A 24,348-nucleotide genomic window follows, 5' to 3' on the forward strand; every position below is an offset into this window, starting at 1 on the left:
TGTCAGGCGTTGCGGTTTCGTGCTAAGCGAGCTCTAAGAATGTTAGTTTATAGTCACGGTGCGCCATTCATGACATTGATTTATGACACCATCATGGTTCAGACCAAATGATACACTGTTAGCCTTTTAGCCTTGATTCTCCTCTTTAATCCCCTCCCCCCCCACCACAAAGTCTCTCAACATGTCAACTGCACCCCGAAGAATGTGACCTGAAACACGTGCCAGGGCCGGACTGCTGTCGCCCCTTGCGGACCTCGCAACGTTGCCCGAGTCACCTACAGGATTTGTCATTGGCGTGCATGAATCGCATCTCCTGCATGCTACAACCCGCTCATTCCTGATGAAGGGCGTCTATGTATGCACCATCCTGTCCCCTTGTACCACCCTCGGGAAATTCAACCACGCTAGCAGCCTGACTTTCAGGATACCGGCATTAAATGTGCTGTCACTGTGAGTCATGATTTAAATTGCGAGGGAGCAGTAGAATGTATCAGACTGAGGGATGTGGAACATTCTTGCTTGTCACATCCAGACCCATGTTTTTGAGGACGATGGGTGCATTTGCGGGGTTGTGGAGTTGCGGAATGTGTTCTTCTGTACCTTGCAGGTGTCAATAAGTGGGTGATTGTTTGGGTTGGTGATCTTCTTCTGATCTAGTTCTCTGCTGCGATGGTAGTACTCGTGAGTTTGTATACGTATCTATGTTGTCGATGGAAATGCTTGGGGGGTGTGGGAGGTAGGCGAACCGTACTGCTTTGGACATTCACTTTAAGTCCTTAGAATGGATGAGGTGAAATTTCTTGTCTTGTGGATTGTTGGGTGAGATGGCAGCATAGCTGAGTATTCACTTCTTATCTGACAGCGAATTGACCTAGATTTGAAAGGACTTGCTTATCTCTCATGTTAGTCTTCAGTCTCATCTCAGTTTTGGTCGCTGATTTCTTGATCTTCTCCATACGAACCCAAGCCCGAGCTGGGAGATGAATAAACATCTTGACTACAAAATCAAAATCAGACTTTCTGTAACTGAGAACTGCTGAAGATGATATAACCTGGTGAATACTTCACCCAAGTCACGTCTTGTCAGTCCCTCGGCCTTCAGCATAAGTAGAGCCTCCCTCCCCTCATCCTCCCTCCTCCTTTCCACAACCTTCCACTTCGCCTCTACCAAAACCCTCAGTTTCCACCCCACTCATCCCAACACCATCCTACGAGCCCTGACACTGGTATTATTTATCTTCAGGCATGTCTAGTGGAATCATTTTCCACGAGTTCAGACCACTATCTCCTTACCATCTTCTTTCTCCCACGATCCTCTTACTGTGAGGGTTGCTATTCGACACCATGGCCAGGAAGAAATCCGATTGACACAAATAACACCCAGCCTCATCTTCTTGCCAAGCGCCAGTGATTGCAAAAGTAAGAACATCCCCAACACACAAAAGTCCTTCCACCGTCAACTCATACACTGAACGTCTAATCCGAACAGCTTGTCTCTCGAACGGAATCAGTGATCTTCTTCTTCCTCAGATCACTGCCGCACCTCATGTTGAGGTGCACCGACTCGAGTGTGGGCCCAATCATGTTTCCTTGAGGATTGTCATGGCAAAGGTACCAGATGTTGTTTGCATCGTGCAGCACCCTCTGGAAAACCTCGATGCGTGCATTCGCAATAAGTGCATTCCTCTTTCGACCAGGCAGCAGCACAAACCAATGTTCTGTTTTCGATTTCCATTTTCTATTGCTCTGTTGAGCAGAGGCTTTTCTTATGGGACCGACAGCGGCCTGTAAAAGCGACCCATTTCTGCGACACGCAGGCAACTGTCGGGACCGACAGCAGCACACAGCGACTTTTTGTTTCTTATTGCCCTGTTGAGCAGATGCTTTTGACGTCGGACCGACAGCAGCCTGCAGGGCTAAAGTACTTGTTAGGAAAGAAGAAAAGAGGTGGGCAGTAACGCCCCGTCAATTCCGGCTGCAGATACAGGATTGACTTACTCAACCGGAGTCTCGCAAAGTAAGTCCAATGGTTTTGCTCTTGTGTTTGTCGACCAAGCTGCTCATGATATGCTCCTATGTACAGAAGTCTGCGATCTCCTCCATTTGGAACTCTCATAGCTTTTTAGCTGAGGAAACCTTTGCTCAAGGTACTTCAAGTACGGAGTACTTCGGTTTAGATTGTCGAAAGAGACGAAGAGCTTGAGATCAAGACGGCGGAGGAGCGTCACAATTTCGAACGGTGGAAGGCCAAGTGCACTCACTGTATTTACAAAACCGACTTTAATCGGTCGACCTTAGCCCTCTCCGCTAGGGACGGTACTTGCTTGGTTTGGTGTGCTCGATCCTGAAGTCGAATTTCTACGCCTACTGTGGTCCACCTTCCTCAAGGGCATTGAGCTGGCTTAGGGTTGAGGCTATGATACTTGTTTGTCTTGTTTGTTCTAAAGAAGATGACTATACTGTGATCTCAAAGACCGGAACTCGTGCAACAGCCGGAGCTTGTTAGACAACCTCGAAAGCCAGTGCCTTCGCCCTTTAATATAGATCTGTACGTACGTGCTTTCCATCCTCAACACTCTAGCTATCACCGATAAACACTCTCATCCTGCTTTCTCCTCCTGAGATTGGCGAAGTGCCCTCAAGGTCTAGTTTTTAAGTAGACTAATGCTCAGCCAGATACAGGCTTTACTCAAGCATGTTTGGCCTTCTGCCAGGTCATGCTGGTTGCTCGACCTGCCTCTCGAGCTCATCCTGGAAATAATCTCCTACCTCCCGCCTGCCTCGCAGGCTTGCTTTGCCCTGACCTGCAAGCCTCTCTACAACTGTTTTTCGTACGTGCTGAAGGATGAGGCGCTCTGCTTTCCGCGCCTGCTGAACAATCTCAATCCCTTGATCTCCCTGAACCAGAAACATGTGGTCCGGAACCAATTTCTCCTTCTGCTTCAAAACCGTCGTTGGAGGTACTGTGCAGCCTGCCTCAAATTACATCCTCGCAAGGAATTCCCGCGGCGGCTCCGGAGCTTGACACCATCCATTACGCGAAAGTGTGCGCCATTCGCCGGGATCCTCGACCTTTGCGCCTGCACTAGCCTAACGCCTCGCGGGATGGAACGGCTGACGCGATCACTCCAAGGGGCAATATGCGAACGGGATCAGCGATATCCCATTCTCGGAGAGGAACCGGATGGACGATACCAGTTTTCGCGCGACGATCAAGGTAACCGTACCTTGACGCACACATGCTCTTCACCTTCGCAAGCCAAAATCACGTGCAGCCTGGAGATGACAATTTCGTCCGACGGCGCAGACAGTCTCGTAGTAAGGACATACTACCACTATAGATTCCGCAAGGCACCCCCAGCTGCGATCTGGTGCAAGAAGATCCCTACCTGTCCTCACAGGGACCTTAATTCCGAGAGATACTTTCCGCACAGAACTTGTTTCGCTTGTGCCGCATGCAGTAAATGGATCACGGGTGACTTGCGGTCCCTGACTGGTACGATGATGGTTACTCGAGTGTTAAGCACGGATAACTCTCGCGCAAAGACCCACCACCAATTCCGCTGCCCTGATGAGGGATCCTATTCCTTGCACGCGTGGAAACTCTGTGGTGGGCCAAGGCAATGCCATTCCTATATGCACTGAATGTGTATTAAATGAATAGGATAGAATGGAACACAAAGCTTGACAGCCCTTTCGCAGTACAACCCCCCATTTAGACGTTGATGATTTGATATATACTTTCATTCTGGTATCGCTGCACGGGGCTTTAGCTCCAGCAAGACCCGTTGAACATCTTCCCTCAGCTTAGCTAGCTCTTCATCCACGGTCCCCAAAGCATGCCTGGCCTTGACATCGTGATGCAGCTCCACTAACTCCTTTGCTTGACGGAGCTGGTCCTGTTCCGTCTGTATAGCAGGTGTTTCTTCCCTGTTGCTGGGCTGTGATTGTGTCTCTTCAGGGCGGGAATCCAATCTCTCTTGAATGGTCACGAGTGCCAGAGCATCATTGTAATCCTGCGAGACATCAGTCTTTGTCTAGCATAGAGTTTGAGCTCTACTCGACCGGCGGCTGGATGAGAGGGAGGCACAAAACCTACACAGACGCGCAGTGACGTGAGATCGGAGAGGATTTCCGCTACTTGCATGGTGACGAGGGTAAGTTATCAACTTGTAGAATGCGATCCTTATCAGCTGCGCTTCATTGACCGGTCTTGTGTCGCGACGGGGTCAACAAGGTGGAAGGCGGCTGGGTACAGCCCGCGTGACGTAAGAAAGTCCATTTCAATCCAGGCCATTCGTTGTTGTGGCATGCCAGTTACACTGACACTTGATCGCACCCATCACATCTCACTCTTCTATACACCTGTTGTATAATCTCCCACCTCTCGGTTCATATCTCAATGTGAAGAATAACTAATCGAAATGACACACCAGTATTTCCCCAGGACGGGGTGCCACCCCGGCTCCAACCTCCGAAGCTCGGAGAATCCGAGCTCTCCGCAATGAAAAAGCGCGGAGGGCCATTCCGCCTCCCCGGCCGATTATATTCTTATCCGCCCTGCCATCGCATCCCCAACCCTCTGCAATTCTTACGCACTTTGACTCCTCTCCTCGCTGCAATTCGGACACACAACAAACACAATGGCGTCTGCGATCAAGGCTCAGTGCAGAAAGGTCATCTGCATTGGCAGAAACTATGCGTACGGTCCCTTTGTTCACGGAACCATCGATGACCACGCTCGCCAGGCTAACGGACGTCTTTCTCTAGCGATCACATTACCGAGCTCAACAACACCAAGCCCAAGCAGCCCTTCTTCTTCCTCAAGCCCTCGTCTTCCATTCTCCTTCCCGGCCAAGGTCCCGTCCTGCGCCCCCAGGGCACCAAGTTGCACTATGAAGTCGAACTCGCTCTCGTGATGGGCAAGACGGTGCGGGACCTCGACCCGGAGGACAGCAAGGGCGCATTGGATGCGATTCACAGTTCGTGCCCCCTCTTTCCTCCCCCTCCCCCCCCCCCCCCCCCCGCCCTGCCACAATCCAAAGCATTCTGGCTAAGCATCTCTGTGATACCTAGGCTACCTCCTCGGCATCGACATGACCGCCCGCAACGTCCAAGAAGAGGCCAAGAAGAAGGGACTCCCGTGGACCATCGCCAAGGGCTTCGACACGTTCCTGCCCATTTCGCAAGAGATCACCAAAGCGCGTCTGCCCGATCCGCACAACGCCTTCCTGCGCCTGAGCGTGGGCGCCGAGGAGCGCCAGGCCGACTCGACCGGCCTGATGCTCTACCGCATCCCTCGCCTCCTGGCCGAGATCTCCCGCGTCATGACGCTCGAGAAGGGCGACCTGGTCTTGACGGGAACGCCCAAGGGTGTGGGCGAGGTCAAGTCCGGGGACGTGATGACGGCGTCCATCGAGGTGGACGGCAAAGAGCTCGAGGAGGGGCGTATCCAGGTCGAGGTCCAGGACCGCGAGGGCCGCTACCGGTACGCCGAGACCTAGAGTATTGGGTCGAATGAGGATGTAGTGGGTCTCAGAAACAATCAGTATATATACACTTACACATACAAATACATACCCCCTCAAATGAGATTTCAAGATTCTCTTAGCCAGCTCAATGACCCATCATCATCGCCCTCGCAATGAGAACATCCTCCTCATCAGCCGGAACAATCGGGATGAATCGTCTCGCTCTCGTCCTCTTGCGCACGATCCCCCGATTCTCCAACACCTCAAACCAATTCCTGACACCACCCTGACTCTTGATCGTCCGTCGTGAACCACTGCCACAAGCCCCATCCGCATCACCCTGCACAGCAACAGCAACCTTACAAACCTCCCCCCTCGCCCGCCCAGCCATCCCAGCAACCATCACCCCCGAACCACCACAGACATCATCATCCCGCCCCTCTCCTTCACCTTCTCCACCATCACAACAATCCAAACCCCCACTGTCCCACGTAGACGCAGTACTTGTACTCTCCCCCTCACCCGTGGAAGACAACCCACCCCCCCTCCCCAACCCCCACCCCAGTCCCACAGGTATACCCACCACATGCCCCAACCCAGTAGTAGCACCAGCACCACCACCACCACCAGGAGCAGCGGGCATCGAATCCGGCACCAGAACCTCCGTCTCCCCCTCCCCATAACCACCATTATTCCGCCCATCCAAACCCCCCCACGCATCCTCCACCCCGACAACCCGAACCTGCAACCCCTCCACCAACCGTCTTACCTCCCCCACCTCCCCGCGAACGAGGTCCTCAGCCCTCTGCATCCGCCTGTCCACGTCCTGCAATCCCGCCTGCTGCAGCACAGAAACCCGGTGGACTTGCGCGCGCACATCCTGGAGCTGGTCTGTTAGGGCGGTGATAGTGCGCTCCGCGGCGGCGAGGCGGGCGGCGAGCTCGAGGTTCTCGCGGCGGAGTTCGTGGGCCCAGAGGAGGGTTGTTGGTGTTGTTGTTATTGGTGCTTTAGTAGGTGATGCGGTAGTAGTGGCTGTAGCGGGAGCGGGAGCGGGAGCAGGAGCGGTTGCTGGGGGTGGTGGTGGTGGTGGTGGTGGTGGTTTTCCAGGGGTTGTGGTTGTGGTTGTGGTTGTGGTTGTGGTTGATGGCATGGTGTTTGCGTTCTGTTGAATGGTTGTTGTGGATATGGGATGGAGTGTTAGAGGTGGGTGGAGGATGGGATTGTTGGTTTTGCGGTATGATGAGGGTGTGGTTGGGCGTAGAGTATGATAGGTTTCTGTGGGGAAAGGGTAGGTAGGAGCGTGTTCTATGTGTACTGTGTACTTCGTGGGTTGGTGATGTTGAGGATGAGCGGTGATGGATGTAGATTATTTGTTGGTGGTTTGGATGGTTGGGTTGGGTTGGGTAGGATGGGTATGTAGGTGTAGATGTAGATGGATGCTGAGTCCGAAGGTTAAAAGAATGAGGTATGTGGTGGAGACAGACAGGGAAGAGTGCTAGGGGGAGACAACAACAGTAACTCTACTAGAAGACTGGATATTGACTAGCTGACTGCTGACTAGCTGACGGAGATATAGATACTTCTCGACAGCTAAATACACAAAAGCCAGAAAGTATGATACCAAACTCGCAACACTGCACTGGCACCATAGGAAAACAAGCGGTACCTTTCTCGTCTATCGTAATGAACACAGGGATACAAGCCCAGTCGGAGCCAGGGGTTCATACACATCATCATCTCCATCTCCGTCTCCCCGCATCCTTGCGGCAAAAGAGAAAAAAAAAGCCGTGGAACGAGAATAATCACATTTTAAGTGCCCGACCTTCCGACCAAGTATGAACGTAACATCCTCGACCAGCCAGAGCGAGCAAGGCACAAAATTCAAATGGGAAAAAGCGTGAGAAAAGGCGTTTCCGGAAGCGAGGAACCATGAATTACAGCAATAAAACCGCACGAACGTTGTCGCATCTCCATAACAAAAAGAAAAAGGAAAACCATAAACAGTAAGTATTCGACAAGAACACGCAGGACATGATGGCATGGCCACTGCAGGCCCCTGCCGCCCACTGCTAAAAAGAGAAAATGCTGGAGACACAGAAAGCCACTTTTTGAAGGATTCTCCTTTACCAAGATAAGCATGACGATGACAGAACGTCTTTCCCACCGCAGCTCACCCTTGGAGCGTTATTGGCAACTGCATTCGTAATCCGCATCGAGGGGAATGAGGTGATTCGGGAATTAAGGTTTTTAGATGAGGTCTGCCAGCTTGTTAGCATCATCATCATCACTATCTTAACCAAGTCAAACTTACCAGCAACGTTCATGGGCATCTCCTCGATCTGGGTGCTGTAGAACTGCTCGATCTCGCGCATCATACGGACGTCGTCAGCGGTGACGAAGTTGATGGCAACACCCTTACGACCGAAACGACCACCACGACCGATACGGTGGATGTAGTTCTCACGGTTGGCGGGGAGATCGTAGTTGATGACCAGGGAAACCTGCTGGACATCGATACCACGGGCCAAAAGGTCGGTGGCGATCAGGACACGGGAAGATCCGGAACGGAACTCCTTCATGATAACATCACGCTGGCCCTGCTCCATGTCACCGTGCATAGCGGAGACAGTGAAGTCACGGGCAGTGAGCTTGTCGGTGAGCCAGTCGACCTTGCGGCGGGTGTTGCAGAAGATGACGGCCTGGGTGATGGTGACAGTCTCGTACAAGTCGGAGAGGGTGTCGAGCTTCCACTCCTCCTTCTCGACGGCAATGTAGAACTGCTTGATACCTTCGAGGGTAAGTTCCTGCTTCTTGACCAGGATACGGACGGGGTCACGCATGAACTTGGTGGTGACCTCAAGGACATCCTGGGGCATGGTGGCAGAGAGCAGGGTGACCTGGGTGGACTGGGGAAGGAGCTGGAAGATGTCGTAGATCTGCTCGGTGAAACCACGCTAATCATGCCGTTAGCATCGCCGGTCAACCACCGCGGTCCAGTGATGAACTTACAGAAAGCATCTCATCGGCCTCGTCGAGGATGAACAGCTTCATCTGGTCGGTCTTGAGGACGTGGCGCTGGATCATATCGTGGATACGACCGGGGGTACCGACAACGACCTGGGGGCCGTTGCGGAGAGCGTTGATGTCGTCACGGACGTTGGTACCACCAATACAGGCGTGGCACTCAATGTTCATGAAGTCACCGATGGCGATGACGACCTTCTGGATCTGCTGAGCCAACTCACGGGTGGGAGCGACAATCAGGGCCTGGCAGGCCTTGAGGTTGTGGTCGATCTTCTGGAGAGCGGAGATGGAGAAAGTGGCAGTCTTTCCAGTACCGGACTGGGCCTGGGCGATGACATCGTTACCTGAAAAGATGGTTAGTCTTGGAATATACGATATGTGGAAAGTCGTTTGAAACGTACCCTTGATGATGGGGATGATGGCACGCTGCTGGATAGCAGAGGGACGCTCGAAACCGTAAGCGTAGATACCTGATTGTCGTCAGTTTGGTGCCCGCACTGACCCCACCGGAGCGGATCAGAATTTGTATCACATACCGCGAAGGAGCTCGGGCTTGAGGTCCATGGAGTCGAAGGAGTCGGTGATCTCATCGTAGTTGGACTCGATCTGTCCTGTTGTCGTTGAAGTCTCTCGTCAGTTCATCTGTTACAGTGTTTCGCATGGCCGTGTCCGTAGATGCAAGAAAATTTCCACCGTTCTAGCCGAACCCTCTAGCGGAATGACCGAAACAAGCCCCCTTCCGAAGCATACATCTCTCTTGAAGATAACAAAAAGAATATTCGCAGTTGAAAATAGTCGAAAAAGAACGTACCCTCGGGGATCTCCTCCAAACCCTTGTCGTTAGAAGCCATGATTGCGGTGTGGTTGTAAGAAAGTGATCACAAGCGAGGTGCTGTGATCGAAAAAGACGGTGGGGTTTGGGAAATAAAACTGAAAAAAAATGCCTGTTAGCGAGGAATGCAGCGGTAGACGATGAGGGGCAGGCGCAAAGGATGGGAAAAGGTAGCAAGGTAGCAGTGAGATGGAGACCTACCGAGATCACAACTTTTGAAGTTGGAAAAAATATCACAAGACTACTAGAGTCGTAGGGGTTGAGGAGAAGAAGGAAGAGAAGAAAGATCAAGGTGGAAGGGAAGGCCAACGCCTGGTGTGGGAAAATGGGGCGGGCAGGGAAAACCGGCGGCGGAACGAGCGAACTTTTTTTTCACTCCTCTTTTTTTTTTTCTTCGGTCTTCCCTGCTCTGGCTCTCTGTTTGTTCTGACGCTGTTTGATTTTTTCTGACTTTTAGCGTTGCTTTAGTGCAGCCGAGTTTGACCGCCTACTCCTTATGGCAGATAACCCATGTTTTTCTCTTGCCCCTGTATTCTGCCGTAACGCGTTTTAGTTAACCCTCACAACTTAGTACGTCCAACCACAAGACTCTCCAGAGTACACCTGAGGGTCATTCTAGGAGTTGAGGGCCTAGGTCACGGTATTGGTACTGTAATGGAATTGCTTATGTCCTAATTTCTATCGCCTTTGTCCTGCTGGCGAACGGGTATTCCTCGGTACGGTGCATGGTTGGGCATGATCTTGCCTGATTATTCCTTCCCCTCCTCAATGTGGGCGTTACTAAAATTTACTAGCGCCGTACCGCCTCTCGGCCACCCCTCCGCCTAATCGGGAAGGTCTCCAGATTTCCAGCTGTGTCACTTTTTAGTTCTACTCTAGATATCATTCTTCCCTCCCAACGCCGCAAGTATGAAAATGCCGGACATCAATTCAATTGACGGTGTCCGCGACCTGGACCCGGCGACGGTTACTCGTGCCTATCCGACTGCCCTTTCCCACCCCGAACCGGAGGATGAGGCTGCCCATGATGCAATTCCCGGCCATCCATTGGGAGTCAAGCCCAGCGGCAATGCCCTGCTTGCGACGGAGAACCTTCGGGATGCCATTGGGGTCTTCAACATTCTGCCAGATGAGCTGATACTCATGCTGCTGGAGCATCTTGATGGACCCAGTCTGGTGCACATTGGACGTACCTGTAAAGCATTCTATGCTTTCACCCGGGCTGAAGAGCTGTGGAAGGCTCTGTTTGTCGCGTAAGTTCTAGATACCACCCTGCCATGGTTGCCATCGCCAACGGCGATTTGCCTCGCAGGACATGACCCCATCCAGTGTTCCTCAATCTCAGCGCTGACTGGTAGCGCCAGATCACCCCCCGCCAAATTTACCTGGAAAGGAACATGGCGCTCCAGTTACCTCAACATCCCACCCACGGAAGTGTGCGTTTTGGATTGTTCAAACCTCTATTCCGATGTCCTGCACCGGCCCTTCCACTGCGCGCATATTAGTCTCGGTCCCTACGTCACGGGCATCCCCGCCCGCAACCAGATCGCCCGTTTTCCCGATCTCACTTTCGAAGAATTCAATGAGAAATGGTCCGATACGCCGTTCGTTCTTACCGAGCCGGTCAAGCAATGGCCCGTATACAAGACATGGACCATGGATTCATTGCTCTACGACTATGGCGAGACCGTCTTTCGCGCAGAGGCCGTCGATTGGCCATTCTATAGCTACGTCGAGTACATGAAGAACAACTCCGACGAGAGCCCGCTGTATCTCTTCGACCGGGCCTTTGTCTCCAAGATGGGGCTTAAGGTCGGACAGCTCGATCAGGAACCCGAGGCCGCCTATTGGCCGCTTGCCTGCTTTGGCGAGGACTTCTTCTCCGTGCTGGGCAATGATCGGCCCGACCGACAGTGGTTGATTGTCGGGCCCGAACGGTCTGGAAGTACTTTTCACAAAGACCCAAATGCCACCAGCGCGTGGAACGCGGTCATTCGCGGCTCCAAGTACTGGATCATGTTCCCTTCGTCGTCCAAGCTCCCGCCTCCGCCGGGAGTCTTCGTGTCGGATGATCAGAGTGAAGTGACCTCTCCCCTCAGTATCGCCGAGTGGCTGTTTGGATTCCACGCAGAGGCCCGGCGCACACCAGGCTGCGTTGAGGGTATCTGCAAAGAGGGAGAGATCCTTCATGTGCCGTCCGGATGGTGGCATTTGGTTGTGAATATTGAGCCATCTATTGCCATCACGCAAAACTTTATTCCCCGCGCGCACCTGAGCGCTGCCCTCGATTTTCTTTCTAACAAGGCAGATCAGGTTTCTGGATTTAGAAAAGACGTGCAGAATCCCTACGACAGTTTCTTGGCTAAAATGCAAGAACAGCATCCAGACCTGCTGAAGCAAGCGCAGGAGGAGCTGAGGAAGAAGACAGAAGGCAAAAAAAGAAAATGGGATGAGATTGTTCATGGAAACGCAGACCAGGAAGGGGCTGATGCCAACGAAGGTGGTGGGTTCAGCTTTGGCTTTGGTGGTGATGACAGTGACATTGAGGTCCCTTGAGTCCATTTTACCCGAAACAGCAACCAACGACAATTGCAGCAGTCTGAAAACGACTATGCTGAGCCACCATTGCCTGAATCATGCAGCCTGGCGACACTCATCCCTCAATATATCTCGAGAGAGCTTCCCGGAAACCAAGCTACCCAGCTTGCGTGGCCACCTAGTGACACGCAACCGTCTTGCTAGCGGAGGTGTCGTCTCCGAACGCCAGATACCCTACAAAGGCACCGACGGCGACAGCTAGCATAACAAAGCCATTATAGGTCATGAAAAGCAACCTACGCAGCTCAGATCAGTCCATGTCGATAAGAGGGTAGTCAGGGAACATACATAATGAAAAAGCTATAGAAGACCTGCACAGCATACAATGACGCCATGGTAATCTTTCCTCGCTGCTCGACGGACTTTCGGCTATCCCTACCTACAACGAGCTGTGAGCCACCGTTTGGGACAGGCAGTGTCGGGCTGGGAGGGTCATTGGCTGGCGGAGAATCGTCGTGGATTTCGCTGCCTTGAACTCAACAAGCGATTTGTCAGGCGCATCATCTCAGCAGAGGCATGCATACAACCCATGACTATCAAAGAGACGACAAGATATTCCCGATGCCGTTCCCCGCCGCCGCCCGCATAGCACAAGCAACGAAAGATCAAACTTACCTCCGACTGCGGCGGTCGTGTATGCGCTGAGCCTCTTCGCATGTGCCACCTCGAAACGCCTTGTAAGCTGACGGACGCCCTCATAGCCGGCGGTCAAAAGCACGATGAGTAGAAGTGAGATTAGTAGAGACAAGGTGCCGGTGACCCGCCATTGCGGAAAGACGATGCAGAGATTCTTTGTAGACCAGGTGAAGAGCATCTAGGGAGCGTTAGCAGGGTTGTCTTAGGGCAGGGCGGAGAAAAAGCAATTATATCGCCGGGTCATTTAAGAAACGGTGGAAGACGAGAGAAGAACAAATGTGATTCTTCAACTTACATTCATACTACACTGTCCCATGTCCATATCACCGTGGTCATGGCCATGGTCCATATCCATCCCCATATGGTGCATCGAATGATCCATCTTTGGTGCCGTGAAATGAAAGAAAAAAGTTTCTCACCAGAGCAGCGATACAGTAGCAGCTCTGTAAAATATCAACACTGTCCAGAGAACCCCAAGTAAATTGGTAGTTGAGAGCAGGGAGCCAGGAAGTGAGAAGAGGGAGGAATGGAAGTGAGGGATGGCGTAAGTGCCTATCGGAGTAACTCACCAACAAACCAACAAACCCTCCGCTTCTCCGCCCCAGATGCAAACCAGCCAAACAGTGCTTATTGATAAGGTCTGCCGAGCAATTGATCTTCAACCCGCCGCAACAATCATCTCCATCCATCCATTCCGATACCCTTTCGCAACTTACTCGACTCCGCGCGCCATTGAATCAACACTCAACTGATTACTGACCAGCATCGCCATCCTCTACATTAGTGTCGCGCTCACTCACTTTTCTCTACAAACAAAAGCGCGACTCAACCCGAACAGAGCCCACGCGCCCGCGACTCACCACCTCAGAGGTCGCATCCAAACCACACCTCCCAGCACCGAATTGCGCGTCACAACCTCCTTCCTGGAAGCAAACATGGCCTCACCCGCCCCCGTTCCCACTGCAACAGCAGGAGGCTCAGTTCCCACGCCCTCCCAAACTCCAACCGCAGCAACAGGAGCCGCAACAGCTACACCCTCGCACCTCCGAGACATCACGCAGCAATTGAGCGCAGACTCCAACTCCAGCTCCAACCCCAATCCCAGTGCTACCACCATCACCACCAACAACACCAATGACTCCACAAACCTCACCCCAGCATCAACAACACCAGCACCAACAGCCACAACCACCGCTCCCGCGCCCGCCGTACCAACCCCAGGCACCCCCGGCACCCCCGGAGCCACCGCATCCCACCCCCCAGCACCCACAACCACAACCACAACAACAAACGGAGCCACCGCACCATCCACCACTGACCCGACCTCAGCCCCAGCACAAACACAAGCAACCGCACCAGCAACCACATCATCAACAACAACAGCAACAACAACAACAACAACAGCAACCTCAACCGCTAACCGCGGCCTACCATACTACGAGAAACTCCGCCGCGAACTGCGCGACACCCTACAAAAGAAACGCCTAATGGATAAGAGCATGGTCCGTCCGCCCATCGTCCCCTCCCCAAAAACACTCAAACCGCCTCAGTAAGACTAACAAACGAAACCAGGCCCAACTCGAAGACCAAATCTACCGCTTCGAACAATCCTACCTCGAAGAAACCACCGCCGGCAACATCATCAAGGGCTTCGACAACTACATCAAGGGCTCCTCGACCGGCGGCGGTCTAGGCGCGGGAGGACTCTCGCTGTCTTCCGGGGTCGGAGGCGGAAGTGGTGGGGGAGGTGGTGGTGCCGGTGGAGGAGGCAGTGGAGGCGGCGGCGGTGGTGCGCGACGGAAGGCGCCCGTCACCGAGGCCGACCGCGTGTTCTCGAGGAGCTCGGCGAGTTATATGCGGGTTCGTTTTGCCCCTCCCCCCAAAACCCCCTGTCGGGAAATATGAGCGTGTGTTGTTGAGGCACCAAGTGTCTAACCTTGATATATAATGTTTAGGACTCCCCTGCCCCATCATCCGCCCAGACAACCCCTTCGCACGCGCCCACGCCTAATTCCACCTACAACGGCTCCTCGACCGGCAAACCCGGGAACAACGGAGACGCCTCCTCCGCGGCGAATAGCGTCAAGGGCCAATCGTCCAAAAACAAAAAGAAATCTGGCGGGAATAAGGATAAGTCTGCGGCGAATAATAACAATAGCAAAGACAACAACAACAATAACGATGAGGATGCGACGGATGGGGATCGGCCGCCGACGAAGCGCTTGAAGATCACTTATGGTCGGGACTAGTTTCGTGGTTTGTGGACGGTCTGGGTTTGTTGTTACTAGGAGTTTGATTCTCTTGATACGGAGCTTTGGCGCGGAGAAGAATACAAGCTAGCTCGATTTTCCTGGTTCTTCTTTGTCTTGGTATGGCCAAGGATGACTATGGCCATTTTTGCGGCGTGGGGCTGTCTGTATCTTACTTTCGTGATATCCTCTTGTACTGTACTGTACCATAACTACCCTTTGCATTGTTGGTGTTGATCCATGTTTTGACTATATATCAAGAACAACATCTGTGATCAATGAACAATATGTTTTCCATTGTGTGGCGGTCTAATACAATGGCCGATACCAGTAAGCAAAATACAACGCACAAAAGCTACAGCTGCAGACGGTATGTAGCCACCTCGAAGGCCCTCAGCTCGATATCAATATCCGTGGTGCCCTCGGCACGCTGTACAAGCGCAAGAGGAGTCTCGTCATCCTCAAGCACATTGCACTTCCAGACCTTGCTGATGGGGAGCTTGGTGTGGATGGTGCCGCGGCTCTTGCCTCCGAGCGACTCATAGATACGGAGGATGACACTCTTACCGGAGCGCCGAGGCAAATTGTCTCGGGACACGTCCTCGTCGTCCTCGCCACGCTTGATCACATCAATGACCAAAGACGGGTTTCCAAAGAGCGCAACCGATTTGAACGCGTCGCTGACTTCCTGGCCGCTTGCTGCTTCGAGGACAAGAGGATGGTTGAAGCTGTACCCGGCTCGGATTGTGCGCGCATCCAGTGGTCCTGCGTGTGGGAGAATAGCATAGCGGATGTGATGCCGGCCCATATCTGCGTGGGCATCTGGCGCCTTAGGGGCGCGCAGCAGCGAGAGACGCATCAGGTTGCCGGCAGTGGCGAAGCCATATTTGGAGTCGTTAAGGATTGACACTCCATAGCCGTACTCGGACAGGTCAGCCCATTTGTGGCAGCATACTTCAAACTTGGCCATATCCCAGCTGAATGGGAGGTTAGTGATAGATTTCGATTCTGCTGCAGATATGGTCAACTTACTTGGTGTTGTAATGCGTCGGACGCCGAATGATTCCATATTGTGTTTCATACGACGCCTCCGTGTTAGTGATGTCCACAGGGAACTCGACCTTGAGGAATCTCATGGTCTCACACCATTCGACCTCACTCTCGAACTCGACGTAGGAAGGCTGGGTTCCGTTCGCAGCAGTGAGGCTGATAGTGGTCTTGATCCAGCTATTCTCGCTGATCTGAGTTTCGCTAACGACACTGACACGGTAAGGATCCTTCTCGGAAATGGTCGTCTTTCCATAGTGCAGTTCCTTTCTAGAATCGAGATGGAAGACCTCCACATCCCAAGCCTGCCAGTAAAGAGGCTTGTCGTCGAAAATGACCAGTTGCCCAGCCTTCCCGTCCTTGGGGGTGATTTCACGATCCGCTTCACGGTCGTACAGAGATGTAATCACACCGTTTTGGATATCGACTCTGAGATTTTCATTCTGTAGACGGAAGACGCTAGGCTCGATTTCGGAGACTGTAACAGCAGGATCCGCCTTGGAAGGAGCACGGGTTTGGCATCGAATGAGGCCAGTCTCTCCATTGACCAATGTATACTTGGGACCGCCCGAAGCTACAAGTTCGGAGGGAACCTTGACAACTTCGGAACGTGGCCAAGGTAGTGTGTTGAGTGCGATGAACTCCTTGCTAGTCTTCTTGTTGCCGATTCCCAGAGCCCCGAGCGCTTCCTTTCTGACCCTCTGACCTGTTTCAAAGATTTGCTTATAGAGCTTGTTCGAGTCATCATAGCACATCTCGATGGAGCTTCCAGGAAGACAATCATGGAACTGACAGAGAAGAACACCCTCCCACATGTCATCAATATCCTTCTTAGGGTACTGATAGCCTTTGTCACCATGAAGCGATGCCAGAGTGGCAAGGTACTCGATCTCCCGGAGCAGAAATTCAGATTTGCGATTGTTTCGCTTGTTGTTGGCTTGCGTAGTGTACGTGCCTCGATGTAGCTCAAAGTACAATTCGCCATACCAAGTTGCGAATTTGGTACCAGCTTCCGCCTTCTTTTCAAGTCGTGCAAAGAAGTCATCGACAGATTCCCCCATCTTCACGCAAGGAAGCAAGCCCACTTTGTCACTCATTCCGCGGCAACGACGCAGCTTCTCCAGATGTTCAAAGGTTGGGCCACCTCCACCATCACCCTTACCGAAGACCAGGAGCGATGTATTGTCCTTGTCCAGCGATTTATGCTGAGTCACACTGCGTTTAACATCGCCAAAGTGGGCGCTCGCAGTGTAAGTCTCGGATGGAGGCATGTGACACATGACCTGACTCCCATCCAGCGCTACCCATTGGAAGGTAGTGTGGGGAAAGTTGTTAATATTATTCCAGCTAAGCTTCTGGGTGAAGAACCGGCTCATCCCAGCCAGACGACAAATCTGAGGAATCTGTGTAGAGTAGCCGAATGTATCTGGCAGCCAGAAGGTTGTACAACGTTCTCCGAAGTGACTCTGGAAGAAGCGCTGTCCGTAGAGAAACTGTCGCACCAACGACTCGCCGCTCGGCATATTAGTGTCGTGCTCGACCCAACTGCCACCGATGGGCTGAAAATGTCCCTTCTTGACCCATTGTTTGACGCGATCGAACACCGAGGGGTAGTATTCTTTCAGCCATTTAAACTGCTGTGCTTGGGAACAGGCAAAGCGATGCTCCGGATAGCGATCCATCAGATCACACTGGTTCGACCAAGAGCGGGCCACCTTACGCTTTGTTTCCGCCCAAGGCCAGAGCCAGCAAGTGTCGATATGACAATGACCAATTGCATAGACGATGGGATCCGTGTCGACGTCATATACCTGCGAAGAGTCGACTTTATCGCCGATATACTTCCTCGCAATCTTGCGGCCCTCTTTGATAGACTCTTGGCTCCCATTGCCCGCAATGAAAGCATCAATTATGGCGTTAGTCACCATGTTGGCCTCGTGCTTTTCCCAAGAATCTCCCGGGAACTCTCTCGCAGCATCTGAGCACAATCCCAAATTAGTGTGAGGCAAGACAAAAGGCAGTATTGGACGAGAGACTTGAGGGCTGGCAGCATACCTCCGATGATCCAGAAATCATAAAACAGCGCCCGTGCTTCAAGGTTCACCGCAGTGATCTGAGCTTTACTCAAGGTGAAATATTTGTCGGGCGAGGGAGGCTGAATGGAATCCCCACCAGGAGCGTTACCAAACATGCCATTGCAGGCCATTTCAATATAAAAGACATGTTCCTTTCCGTCGCGCCAGGCGTCGGGGATGATCCACTCGATGCGCTCATTTCCACCGGTGAGACCTTGCAAGGGCCGGCCATCTTCCGACCAAATCAAGCCTTCGTTATTGGCATCCCAATGGAACTCCAAGCGTTCCTTATCGCGCATGACATTGGGAACAGTCAAGCGGATGTGAAACCAATGGGTGGACCAGCTTGGACCAAATGAGGCCCCAATGTGGGTGGGTTTGAATTCATGAGATGTGGCTTCCTTGAAGGGTGGACGCTGCAGGTCGGGGACGGAGTATACGGAAAGCTTGACATGGTCCTCGTCAGAGTTGACAGCCTCGTAGAATTTGCTGAATTGTGGTGTCAACAAAAGAACTACTGCGATAATATAGATATGATCATAGAATCTTTTGAAAAGAACTCACGAGAGAAGGTTCTGACCCTGGTATTGACCAGTGGCAGTGAATTGCTTGAGACGGTCAGTATAGATGGATTGAATGCGCTGGCCGACGGGGCCTTGGGGGGTCCGGGGAAGGGCGCTGGGAGCTTGTCGGGGCATGTCTCCACCCATCGCCGCGGGTCTAGATTGGGGGAGTGTGAGTGGGAGGGTGAAAGAGCTCAATGATGGAGAAACCGTCCCAAAAGAAAAGAAGGGACGAGGGAAGAGATGGGGGTAATTGATTGCAAGAGTTGGAGATGAAGAAGATGAAGAAAGAAAAGAGATGGAAGGTTTGTTCAAAGAGGAGAGGAGAAGAGCAGCAGGAAGCGGAGATGGAGGTGGAGAGTTGCCAGGAACGGCCAGGCACCCTGCCGGTGACATACCCGGGTCAGCTGAGCCTGACAATCTGGGGTATCACAACTCAATTGACTGCATGGGCGTAAATTCACATATGTCCATCCATTGACTACCTGACTCGTTTGCTATGTCTTGCTTTCAAGGCTACTTGGATCAATTGACCATCCTCTCCCACCAGGCTGAGAGACGCATTCTAACCCCATGGACTCAGCATACAATGCAATCAATCAGTTCCTGTGGCACCACCAATGCAGGCTCGAAACTACCGTGAGTGGTAGGCTACTGATTCAGACACATTGGCAGAGAGCTTTGGTCAGTTTTTGTCCACAAGCCAAGGCAGCTACACTGCATCGGTTTTGGTAGCCGCTTTCGGGGTCTGCATTGCGGAGAGCGCCTCCCTCTGGAATGCTTCCTCGGATGAATGCACTGTACTGTACATGGCTTTACTCTAAAACAACATAGCAGATCCTCAGATATGATCTAATCTGTTCTTGTTCAATAATTTCAGATACTTTTGACATAAGACTCTCGACATCTTCCGTCACATCAGTAGCAGCCCCCATGTGAGACACTTAAGAGTCGCTCGGTTGGTTATCAGTGACATCATTAGAACAAGCGGGGAAACACGAGGACTGCGCAACTATAGACAATCACAAATTAGTGATGGGTAACCCGACTTGAATGCCTTCAAGACAGTGGTCATTCCAGGTAGGAGAGGTGAGCTGTTCTTAAGGGGTCACTGTCAACAGTAGAGATGCATAAGAACAATCTCAGTCTCAGGTTGGAAGAACGATGGATAAGAAGATAAGATGTCCTCAGGAGTGCGGGGCAGAGAGAGAGGCGGAGGCATGGCAAGTACATAGCAGGAGTGCAACAGCACTACCATACTAGTCTGCGATTCTCTCAACAGTCAATGGTACACACTAACAGATCAAGTCTCTCCACTTGACACTTGTTCTACAAGCTAGTAACTTATCATTGACGGCATACCCGGTCTTCTAAGTAATCTCCTCGGAAGAAAGTATCGATTTGTCATCCCGGCTGAGTAATCAGATAACCCGCGACGACAATCTCTGCCACATGCTTCACCGACCAATCACGTCACTGTCAGATGACGGTTTTTGAGTCAGCCAAAAAACGAACTCCAGCGCCGATTACGGTTACGCAGAGACGAACGCCCATTTAATCTGCCATCACAACCACAATCTTCTTGGAGACACAGACGCAAATCATATTTCACCGCAGTCACTCCTTTATATTCAGAACACGAGCAATACAGGAAGATCAGTCGCTATGGCTCCCTCGTTCGTGACCATCGACACCACTCCCGACTTCGACCTGACTCCCCCACCTTCGGTCAAGTCCATCAACCCCTCCTCACAGCGTATCCTCCTCCTCGCGCCGCCTTCCATCGCCACCCACGAAGAGAAGTTGCGCGACCTCTTCACCACCTATGATCGTTCCACCACCGACCTCCAGATGCTCGACCGCATAGCCGGTGGTTTTGCCTCCCTCCCCGCCAACACATACGACCTCGTCCTCGTCCTCACCGACACCGATGGCACACGACGCTCCGAGGCTCTGCAGCTTCTCAACCGGAATGTCTACGGCGCGCTGGTCCCCTCTATGAAGGCGGGAGCAAAGTTCCAGACTCAGGATAATGTCTTCGGGGAGGCTGAGGAGCGGGAGGCGGTCTTGGCGGGGCTGTTTAAGACGGACAAGGGCTTCGAAAAGGCCGACCAAGGCAAGGTGTTTGCCATCCCCCTCCGTCGGAGCGGAAAGAAGGACGCTGCCAAGAAAACGCCCATTGCTGCCGCTACGAATACCCAGACTGCTCCCCTGCCCTCTCCCCCCACCGGCGCCGCTCCTGTCCAGTCTGCCCCGCCACTAGCGATGGGCATCATCAACGATGACGCCGACTACGACGATGACGACGAATTGATCGACGAGGATGAACTGTTGTCGGAAGATGATCTGAAGAGACCTATTCCTCGTGAGTGCATCCCCCACCTTCACCGTCCGTATTGCCAAAAGCATCCTGCTAACCAAAATTCTCATTCCTACAGCCCCCGAGTGCCAACCCAAGAAGGGCCGGAGAAGACGTGCCTGCAAGGACTGCACATGCGGCCTCGCCGCCCGAATCGAGGCGGAAGAACAAGCGCAGCGGGAGAAAGCCGACAAGGCCCTGAACGTGATGAAGCTCCAGACCGATGATCTGAACGAGTTGGACTTCACCGTACAGGGCAAGCCCGGTTCCTGCGGGAATTGCGCCCTGGGCGACGCCTTCCGGTGTGATGGGTGTCCCTTCATTGGTCTTCCGGCCTTCAAGCCCGGCCAGGAGGTCCAGATTATGAACAATGTTGTGCAGTTGTAGCGTTGCTTTTTTCTTCCTTTATGCCTTGTTTTGTGCTCTTCTTAGCGGAGTTGGTTTCGGGCAGGTAACGGGGTATCGGGGTTTCAATTTGTCTTTCTTTCGATTCGGGGACCGGACAAACAAAATAGATAGAATCTTTTGACGGAATTTTGGATGGCATGATGTCAGGAACTACTAATCATATCCTTATCACATTTCTCTCCTTATCAGCTACGGTCCTTCAATCTGTGAACAGGATCACCAATCTTCCAGGGTATTGTTAGTATACCGGGCTTCCTGTTATTCATCTCAATGGAAGCACTTGATCTATTGTCATGTAGTAAAAGGGTCTGTTTACTCAAATTCTTTGGGCGTTGTGAGCTATGCCAGCCCATGACCAGCTCTTCCCACCTCATTGACTTCCACCGCATTATTACGGTTATGCAGTCTCCCACACGTTGTGAAGCCAGCAATCCAAACTCTCGAAGAAGGGGTCCTTGAGCTCAGGAATCCTGCAAGTGCCTTTTTTTCGTCGGCATCATCGTCCAATCTGTTTCCTTACTCCATTCATTGAAAGCACGCGTCACGCCAGGCAACCACCTCAACCTGTACTTCACTGGGGCCTTTCTCCATCCATACCGTATCACTAACCACGCCCAGAGCCAGGAACCCGCGTCATGATAATGTCACTCAGAGTCGAAACCATGCACTTTGTGAATAGGCCTCCTCTTCAATAGCCAGTTTGACCCGTGTATCATTCAAAATCTTATAACGTTCCGTGGAGACCTGGGTCTGGACGTAGATATCATCTATGCGCTGCCATTGGAGCACATCGCATTTACAGACAAAAATGTCCTTCCCCTCGTCCACCCGACCTCAAATTGAGGAAGCTCTGTTGAGCTGCCCAGCGACGGCATGTAGAGTTCACATCATATCCAGGATATAAGTACCAGGCAGTTCATTGAGTAAGGTATCGTTTAAATGTGATATTGCTGGTCTTCTCCGGGATGATACGATATACTATTTGATACATAACGGTCAACAAGGGCAGGTCGCCCAGCTTCCCTCGACCGTCGTCAGGGTTATCCCGGTCGCCTGAGCTTGAGTGACGGCTTAGATAGACGACCGCTCCTCCAAGGTCGACGATACATCCACAGGGTACTCTGGTATACTAGGAGTCACCATGGCTTACTCTATTATCAACACAGATCATCATGTCCGTGGCCATATGTCCGTTTAAAAACTCTCAAGATACATGAATTCATGATTAGTGAACCACTATACGAGATAACTAATTCACTGCTGCCGAATCTCGCTACGCCCATCCAGCGAAGTTGTCACAATGAGCGAGAGTCTGGCGGTCGGTGACCGAACCGGGGGCGGATTTAAGGCGTGGAGATAGACAAGGCCGATAAGATGCCGGACTACGATCCAGAAAGCTTATCTTCGTAATTCTTTCGGATACTACGGAGCTACGGAGCTACCTACGGAGGTCTCGATTCTGTATATAAATCCTTCATTTCCTCGTCAACGTTGGTCCCAATCAACATTCTAAGCTTCCAATCTCCTCAAATATACTTGAAATCACCTCTCATACTAACCTTACGCATCTTCAACATGCCCCAACTCAACGGCAAGGAAGTAGGCCCCATCGGCTTCGGCCTCATGGGCTTGACTTGGCGCGACAAGCCATGCTCTCAGGAGCAGGCCTTTGAGACTATGCGCACCGCTCTGAAGAATGGATGTAGGTGACACCATATTTTATTGTCACCGACTGGCCGGCTCGGCCTTCCTTCATAGCCACGTACTTACCTCATGACGCAGGCAACTTCTGGAACGGTGGCGAGTTCTACGGACCGCTCGAGTACAACAGCCTGGTCCTCCTGGAGCAGTACTTCGAGAAGTACCCCGAAGATGCCGACAAGGTCGTCCTCAGCATCAAGGGTGGGATGAACATGAAGACGTTCAAAGCCGACGGCAGCCCGGAGGGTACTCGCCGCACCCTCGACGACTGCACGGCCCAGCTCAAGGGCCGCAAGACGATCGACCTGTTCGAGTTTGCTCGCCGGGACCAGGCCGTGCCCATCGAGACAACTTTCGGCGTCATGAGCAAGGAATACATCGCGACCGGCAAACTCGGCGGAATCTCGCTGTCCGAGGTCCGCGCCGAGACGATTCACGAGGCCGTCAAGCACGGGAAGGTGGAGGCAGTGGAGGTTGAGCTTTCGCTGTAGGTGTTCCCCCATTACACCATGTCTCTACCTAGTAAACTCTGTTTCCCCTAACCGCATGTGACATTAGATTCTCGACGGAACCCCTGGAGAACGGCGTGGCCGCGGCCTGCGCGCAATATGGCATCCCGATCGTCGCCTACTCGCCCATTGGCCGGGGCATGTTGACGGGCCAGTTCCAGAAGTTCGACGACCTGCCCGAGGACTCGATGCTGCGCCACTACCCGCGCTTCCAGCCGGGCAACTTCGAGATCAACCTGCAGCTGGTGCACCAGGTGGAGGAGATGGCGCGGAAGAAGGGCTGCACGCCGGCGCAGCTCGCCATCAACTGGACGCGCGCGCTGTCGCGCCGGCCCGGCATGCCCACGATCATCCCCATCCCCGGGGCGACGACGGCGGAGCGCGTGGAGGAGAACAGCAAGCTCGTGGACATCACCGATGAGGAGATGGCGGAGCTAGATGCTACCCTCGCCAAGTTTACGCCGGCGGGCGATCGCTACCCTCCCTATGTTCCTATGAACACCTAGAGTTTCTGGTGCAAGGGTGATTGCAGTTATTTGTATGATGGGATGACGGAGTGATTATGTACAGTCAAGAGATTCAGGAAGTGGAATTGAGCGCAAGGCCGATTAGTGATTTAGTCGAGGTATGGATGTAGCATCAATGAATACTTTGCGTCTCTGGGAATCAGCGCCCAGCCTGGAGATCAAGTATACCGAATAGCGAAGTAGGATTGTGAATGAAAGGAAAATTGTAATAGCAGACTCTAAGACAGGGGGTTTTTTTTTTTTTTGTTGAATATATGATGAATCACAACTTCGTGAGATATTCCCAAAAAGGCAAGATTGAAGCTATACCTTAGGGAAAGTAAAGCCGGTCCGACAAGGCTCCGGGAAT

The 24,348-nt window shown here is 52.4% G+C and overlaps 10 protein-coding genes across 10 annotated transcripts; 5 read left to right on the forward strand and 5 right to left on the reverse strand.

Moving 5' to 3' along the window:
- Positions 1-3,527: 3,527 nt before the first annotated feature.
- BO82DRAFT_314620 (uncharacterized protein) lies at positions 3,528-4,359 on the reverse strand. Its single transcript, XM_025632515.1, has 2 exons — positions 4,100-4,359; positions 3,528-4,016 (listed from the first exon to the last, which is right to left on the reverse strand). Exons 1-2 carry the CDS (start codon positions 4,145-4,147, stop codon positions 3,744-3,746), a joined length of 321 nt encoding a protein of 106 aa, XP_025489971.1. The 5' UTR covers positions 4,148-4,359; the 3' UTR covers positions 3,528-3,743.
- An 11-nt stretch (positions 4,360-4,370) lies between these two features.
- BO82DRAFT_356199 (fumarylacetoacetate hydrolase family protein) lies at positions 4,371-5,612 on the forward strand. Its single transcript, XM_025635662.1, has 3 exons — positions 4,371-4,702; positions 4,771-4,982; positions 5,077-5,612. Exons 1-3 carry the CDS (start codon positions 4,644-4,646, stop codon positions 5,502-5,504), a joined length of 699 nt encoding a protein of 232 aa, XP_025489972.1. The 5' UTR covers positions 4,371-4,643; the 3' UTR covers positions 5,505-5,612.
- BO82DRAFT_419440 (uncharacterized protein) lies at positions 5,561-6,915 on the reverse strand. Its single transcript, XM_025640113.1, has one exon. The coding sequence runs from the start codon at positions 6,619-6,621 to the stop codon at positions 5,617-5,619; it is 1,005 nt and encodes a 334-aa protein (XP_025489973.1). The 5' UTR covers positions 6,622-6,915; the 3' UTR covers positions 5,561-5,616.
- Positions 6,916-7,615: 700 nt separating this feature from the next.
- Positions 7,616-8,539, reverse strand: tif1 (putative eukaryotic translation initiation factor 4). The gene is made up of 2 exons (XM_025629947.1): positions 7,783-8,539; positions 7,616-7,729 (listed from the first exon to the last, which is right to left on the reverse strand). Exons 1-2 carry the CDS (start codon positions 8,345-8,347, stop codon positions 7,719-7,721), a joined length of 576 nt encoding a protein of 191 aa, XP_025489974.1. The 5' UTR covers positions 8,348-8,539; the 3' UTR covers positions 7,616-7,718.
- Positions 8,540-10,226: 1,687 nt separating this feature from the next.
- BO82DRAFT_356202 (putative F-box and JmjC domain protein) lies at positions 10,227-12,379 on the forward strand. The gene is made up of 2 exons (XM_025635663.1): positions 10,227-10,580; positions 10,692-12,379. The coding sequence occupies exons 1-2, from the start codon at positions 10,243-10,245 to the stop codon at positions 11,881-11,883; spliced, it is 1,530 nt and encodes a 509-aa protein (XP_025489975.1). The 5' UTR covers positions 10,227-10,242; the 3' UTR covers positions 11,884-12,379.
- On the reverse strand, positions 11,551-12,862 carry BO82DRAFT_314632 (low-affinity Cu transporter). Its single transcript, XM_025632516.1, has 3 exons — positions 12,541-12,862; positions 12,214-12,304; positions 11,551-12,161 (listed from the first exon to the last, which is right to left on the reverse strand). Exons 1-3 carry the CDS (start codon positions 12,737-12,739, stop codon positions 12,044-12,046), a joined length of 408 nt encoding a protein of 135 aa, XP_025489976.1. The 5' UTR covers positions 12,740-12,862; the 3' UTR covers positions 11,551-12,043.
- A 434-nt stretch (positions 12,863-13,296) lies between these two features.
- On the forward strand, positions 13,297-15,081 carry BO82DRAFT_433973 (chromatin modification-related protein EAF6/MEAF6). The gene is made up of 3 exons (XM_025640915.1): positions 13,297-14,063; positions 14,134-14,421; positions 14,517-15,081. Exons 1-3 carry the CDS (start codon positions 13,497-13,499, stop codon positions 14,808-14,810), a joined length of 1,149 nt encoding a protein of 382 aa, XP_025489977.1. The 5' UTR covers positions 13,297-13,496; the 3' UTR covers positions 14,811-15,081.
- ams1 (alpha-mannosidase) lies at positions 15,012-18,790 on the reverse strand. Its single transcript, XM_025638136.1, has 4 exons — positions 18,497-18,790; positions 17,913-18,421; positions 15,843-17,835; positions 15,012-15,787 (listed from the first exon to the last, which is right to left on the reverse strand). Exons 1-4 carry the CDS (start codon positions 18,640-18,642, stop codon positions 15,166-15,168), a joined length of 3,270 nt encoding a protein of 1,089 aa, XP_025489978.1. The 5' UTR covers positions 18,643-18,790; the 3' UTR covers positions 15,012-15,165.
- Positions 18,791-20,135: 1,345 nt separating this feature from the next.
- On the forward strand, positions 20,136-21,249 carry BO82DRAFT_393697 (Fe-S cluster assembly protein Dre2). The gene is made up of 2 exons (XM_025638688.1): positions 20,136-20,860; positions 20,934-21,249. The coding sequence occupies exons 1-2, from the start codon at positions 20,161-20,163 to the stop codon at positions 21,239-21,241; spliced, it is 1,008 nt and encodes a 335-aa protein (XP_025489979.1). The 5' UTR covers positions 20,136-20,160; the 3' UTR covers positions 21,242-21,249.
- Positions 21,250-22,687: 1,438 nt separating this feature from the next.
- On the forward strand, positions 22,688-24,224 carry BO82DRAFT_384969 (aldo/keto reductase family protein). Its single transcript, XM_025638137.1, has 3 exons — positions 22,688-22,964; positions 23,045-23,450; positions 23,522-24,224. Exons 1-3 carry the CDS (start codon positions 22,838-22,840, stop codon positions 23,976-23,978), a joined length of 990 nt encoding a protein of 329 aa, XP_025489980.1. The 5' UTR covers positions 22,688-22,837; the 3' UTR covers positions 23,979-24,224.
- Positions 24,225-24,348: the final 124 nt, after the last annotated feature.

Source organism: Aspergillus uvarum, assembly GCF_003184745.1.
Source record: "Aspergillus uvarum CBS 121591 unplaced genomic scaffold BO82scaffold_43, whole genome shotgun sequence".
In the NCBI taxonomy this organism is placed as follows: domain Eukaryota; kingdom Fungi; phylum Ascomycota; class Eurotiomycetes; order Eurotiales; family Aspergillaceae; genus Aspergillus; species Aspergillus uvarum.

What these genes read in the sequence shown, in the direction of transcription:
- BO82DRAFT_433973 (XM_025640915.1), top strand. Translation starts at nt 13,497, where the DNA reads ATGGCCTCACCCGCCCCCGTTCCCACTGCAACAGCAGGAGGCTCAGTT. An exon ending in GCCTAATGGATAAGAGCATG is followed by an intron (nt 14,064 to 14,133) that starts GTCCGTCCGCCC and finishes AAACGAAACCAG; the next exon opens with GCCCAACTCGAAGACCAAAT. An exon ending in GCTCGGCGAGTTATATGCGG is followed by an intron (nt 14,422 to 14,516) that starts GTTCGTTTTGCC and finishes TATAATGTTTAG; the next exon opens with GACTCCCCTGCCCCATCATC.
- ams1 (XM_025638136.1), bottom strand. Translation starts at nt 18,642, where the DNA reads ATGGGTGGAGACATGCCCCGACAAGCTCCCAGCGCCCTTCCCCGGACC. An exon ending in CAGGGTCAGAACCTTCTCTC is followed by an intron (nt 18,422 to 18,496) that starts GTGAGTTCTTTT and finishes ACCACAATTCAG; the next exon opens with CAAATTCTACGAGGCTGTCA. An exon ending in TGATTTCTGGATCATCGGAG is followed by an intron (nt 17,836 to 17,912) that starts GTATGCTGCCAG and finishes GATTGTGCTCAG; the next exon opens with ATGCTGCGAGAGAGTTCCCG.
- BO82DRAFT_356199 (XM_025635662.1), top strand. Translation starts at nt 4,644, where the DNA reads ATGGCGTCTGCGATCAAGGCTCAGTGCAGAAAGGTCATCTGCATTGGC. An exon ending in TGCATTGGCAGAAACTATGC is followed by an intron (nt 4,703 to 4,770) that starts GTACGGTCCCTT and finishes GTCTTTCTCTAG; the next exon opens with CGATCACATTACCGAGCTCA. An exon ending in CGCATTGGATGCGATTCACA is followed by an intron (nt 4,983 to 5,076) that starts GTTCGTGCCCCC and finishes TGTGATACCTAG; the next exon opens with GCTACCTCCTCGGCATCGAC.
- BO82DRAFT_419440 (XM_025640113.1), bottom strand. Translation starts at nt 6,621, where the DNA reads ATGCCATCAACCACAACCACAACCACAACCACAACCACAACCCCTGGA.
- BO82DRAFT_393697 (XM_025638688.1), top strand. Translation starts at nt 20,161, where the DNA reads ATGGCTCCCTCGTTCGTGACCATCGACACCACTCCCGACTTCGACCTG. An exon ending in TCTGAAGAGACCTATTCCTC is followed by an intron (nt 20,861 to 20,933) that starts GTGAGTGCATCC and finishes TCATTCCTACAG; the next exon opens with CCCCCGAGTGCCAACCCAAG.
- BO82DRAFT_314620 (XM_025632515.1), bottom strand. Translation starts at nt 4,147, where the DNA reads ATGCAAGTAGCGGAAATCCTCTCCGATCTCACGTCACTGCGCGTCTGT. An exon ending in TCACGTCACTGCGCGTCTGT is followed by an intron (nt 4,017 to 4,099) that starts GTAGGTTTTGTG and finishes GATGTCTCGCAG; the next exon opens with GATTACAATGATGCTCTGGC.
- BO82DRAFT_314632 (XM_025632516.1), bottom strand. Translation starts at nt 12,739, where the DNA reads ATGCTCTTCACCTGGTCTACAAAGAATCTCTGCATCGTCTTTCCGCAA. An exon ending in CACGACCGCCGCAGTCGGAG is followed by an intron (nt 12,305 to 12,540) that starts GTAAGTTTGATC and finishes AGCTCGTTGTAG; the next exon opens with GTAGGGATAGCCGAAAGTCC. An exon ending in TTCTATAGCTTTTTCATTAT is followed by an intron (nt 12,162 to 12,213) that starts GTATGTTCCCTG and finishes TGAGCTGCGTAG; the next exon opens with GTTGCTTTTCATGACCTATA.
- BO82DRAFT_356202 (XM_025635663.1), top strand. Translation starts at nt 10,243, where the DNA reads ATGCCGGACATCAATTCAATTGACGGTGTCCGCGACCTGGACCCGGCG. An exon ending in TGGAAGGCTCTGTTTGTCGC is followed by an intron (nt 10,581 to 10,691) that starts GTAAGTTCTAGA and finishes TGGTAGCGCCAG; the next exon opens with ATCACCCCCCGCCAAATTTA.
- tif1 (XM_025629947.1), bottom strand. Translation starts at nt 8,347, where the DNA reads ATGCCCCAGGATGTCCTTGAGGTCACCACCAAGTTCATGCGTGACCCC.
- BO82DRAFT_384969 (XM_025638137.1), top strand. Translation starts at nt 22,838, where the DNA reads ATGCCCCAACTCAACGGCAAGGAAGTAGGCCCCATCGGCTTCGGCCTC. An exon ending in CACCGCTCTGAAGAATGGAT is followed by an intron (nt 22,965 to 23,044) that starts GTAGGTGACACC and finishes CTCATGACGCAG; the next exon opens with GCAACTTCTGGAACGGTGGC. An exon ending in GTGGAGGTTGAGCTTTCGCT is followed by an intron (nt 23,451 to 23,521) that starts GTAGGTGTTCCC and finishes ATGTGACATTAG; the next exon opens with ATTCTCGACGGAACCCCTGG.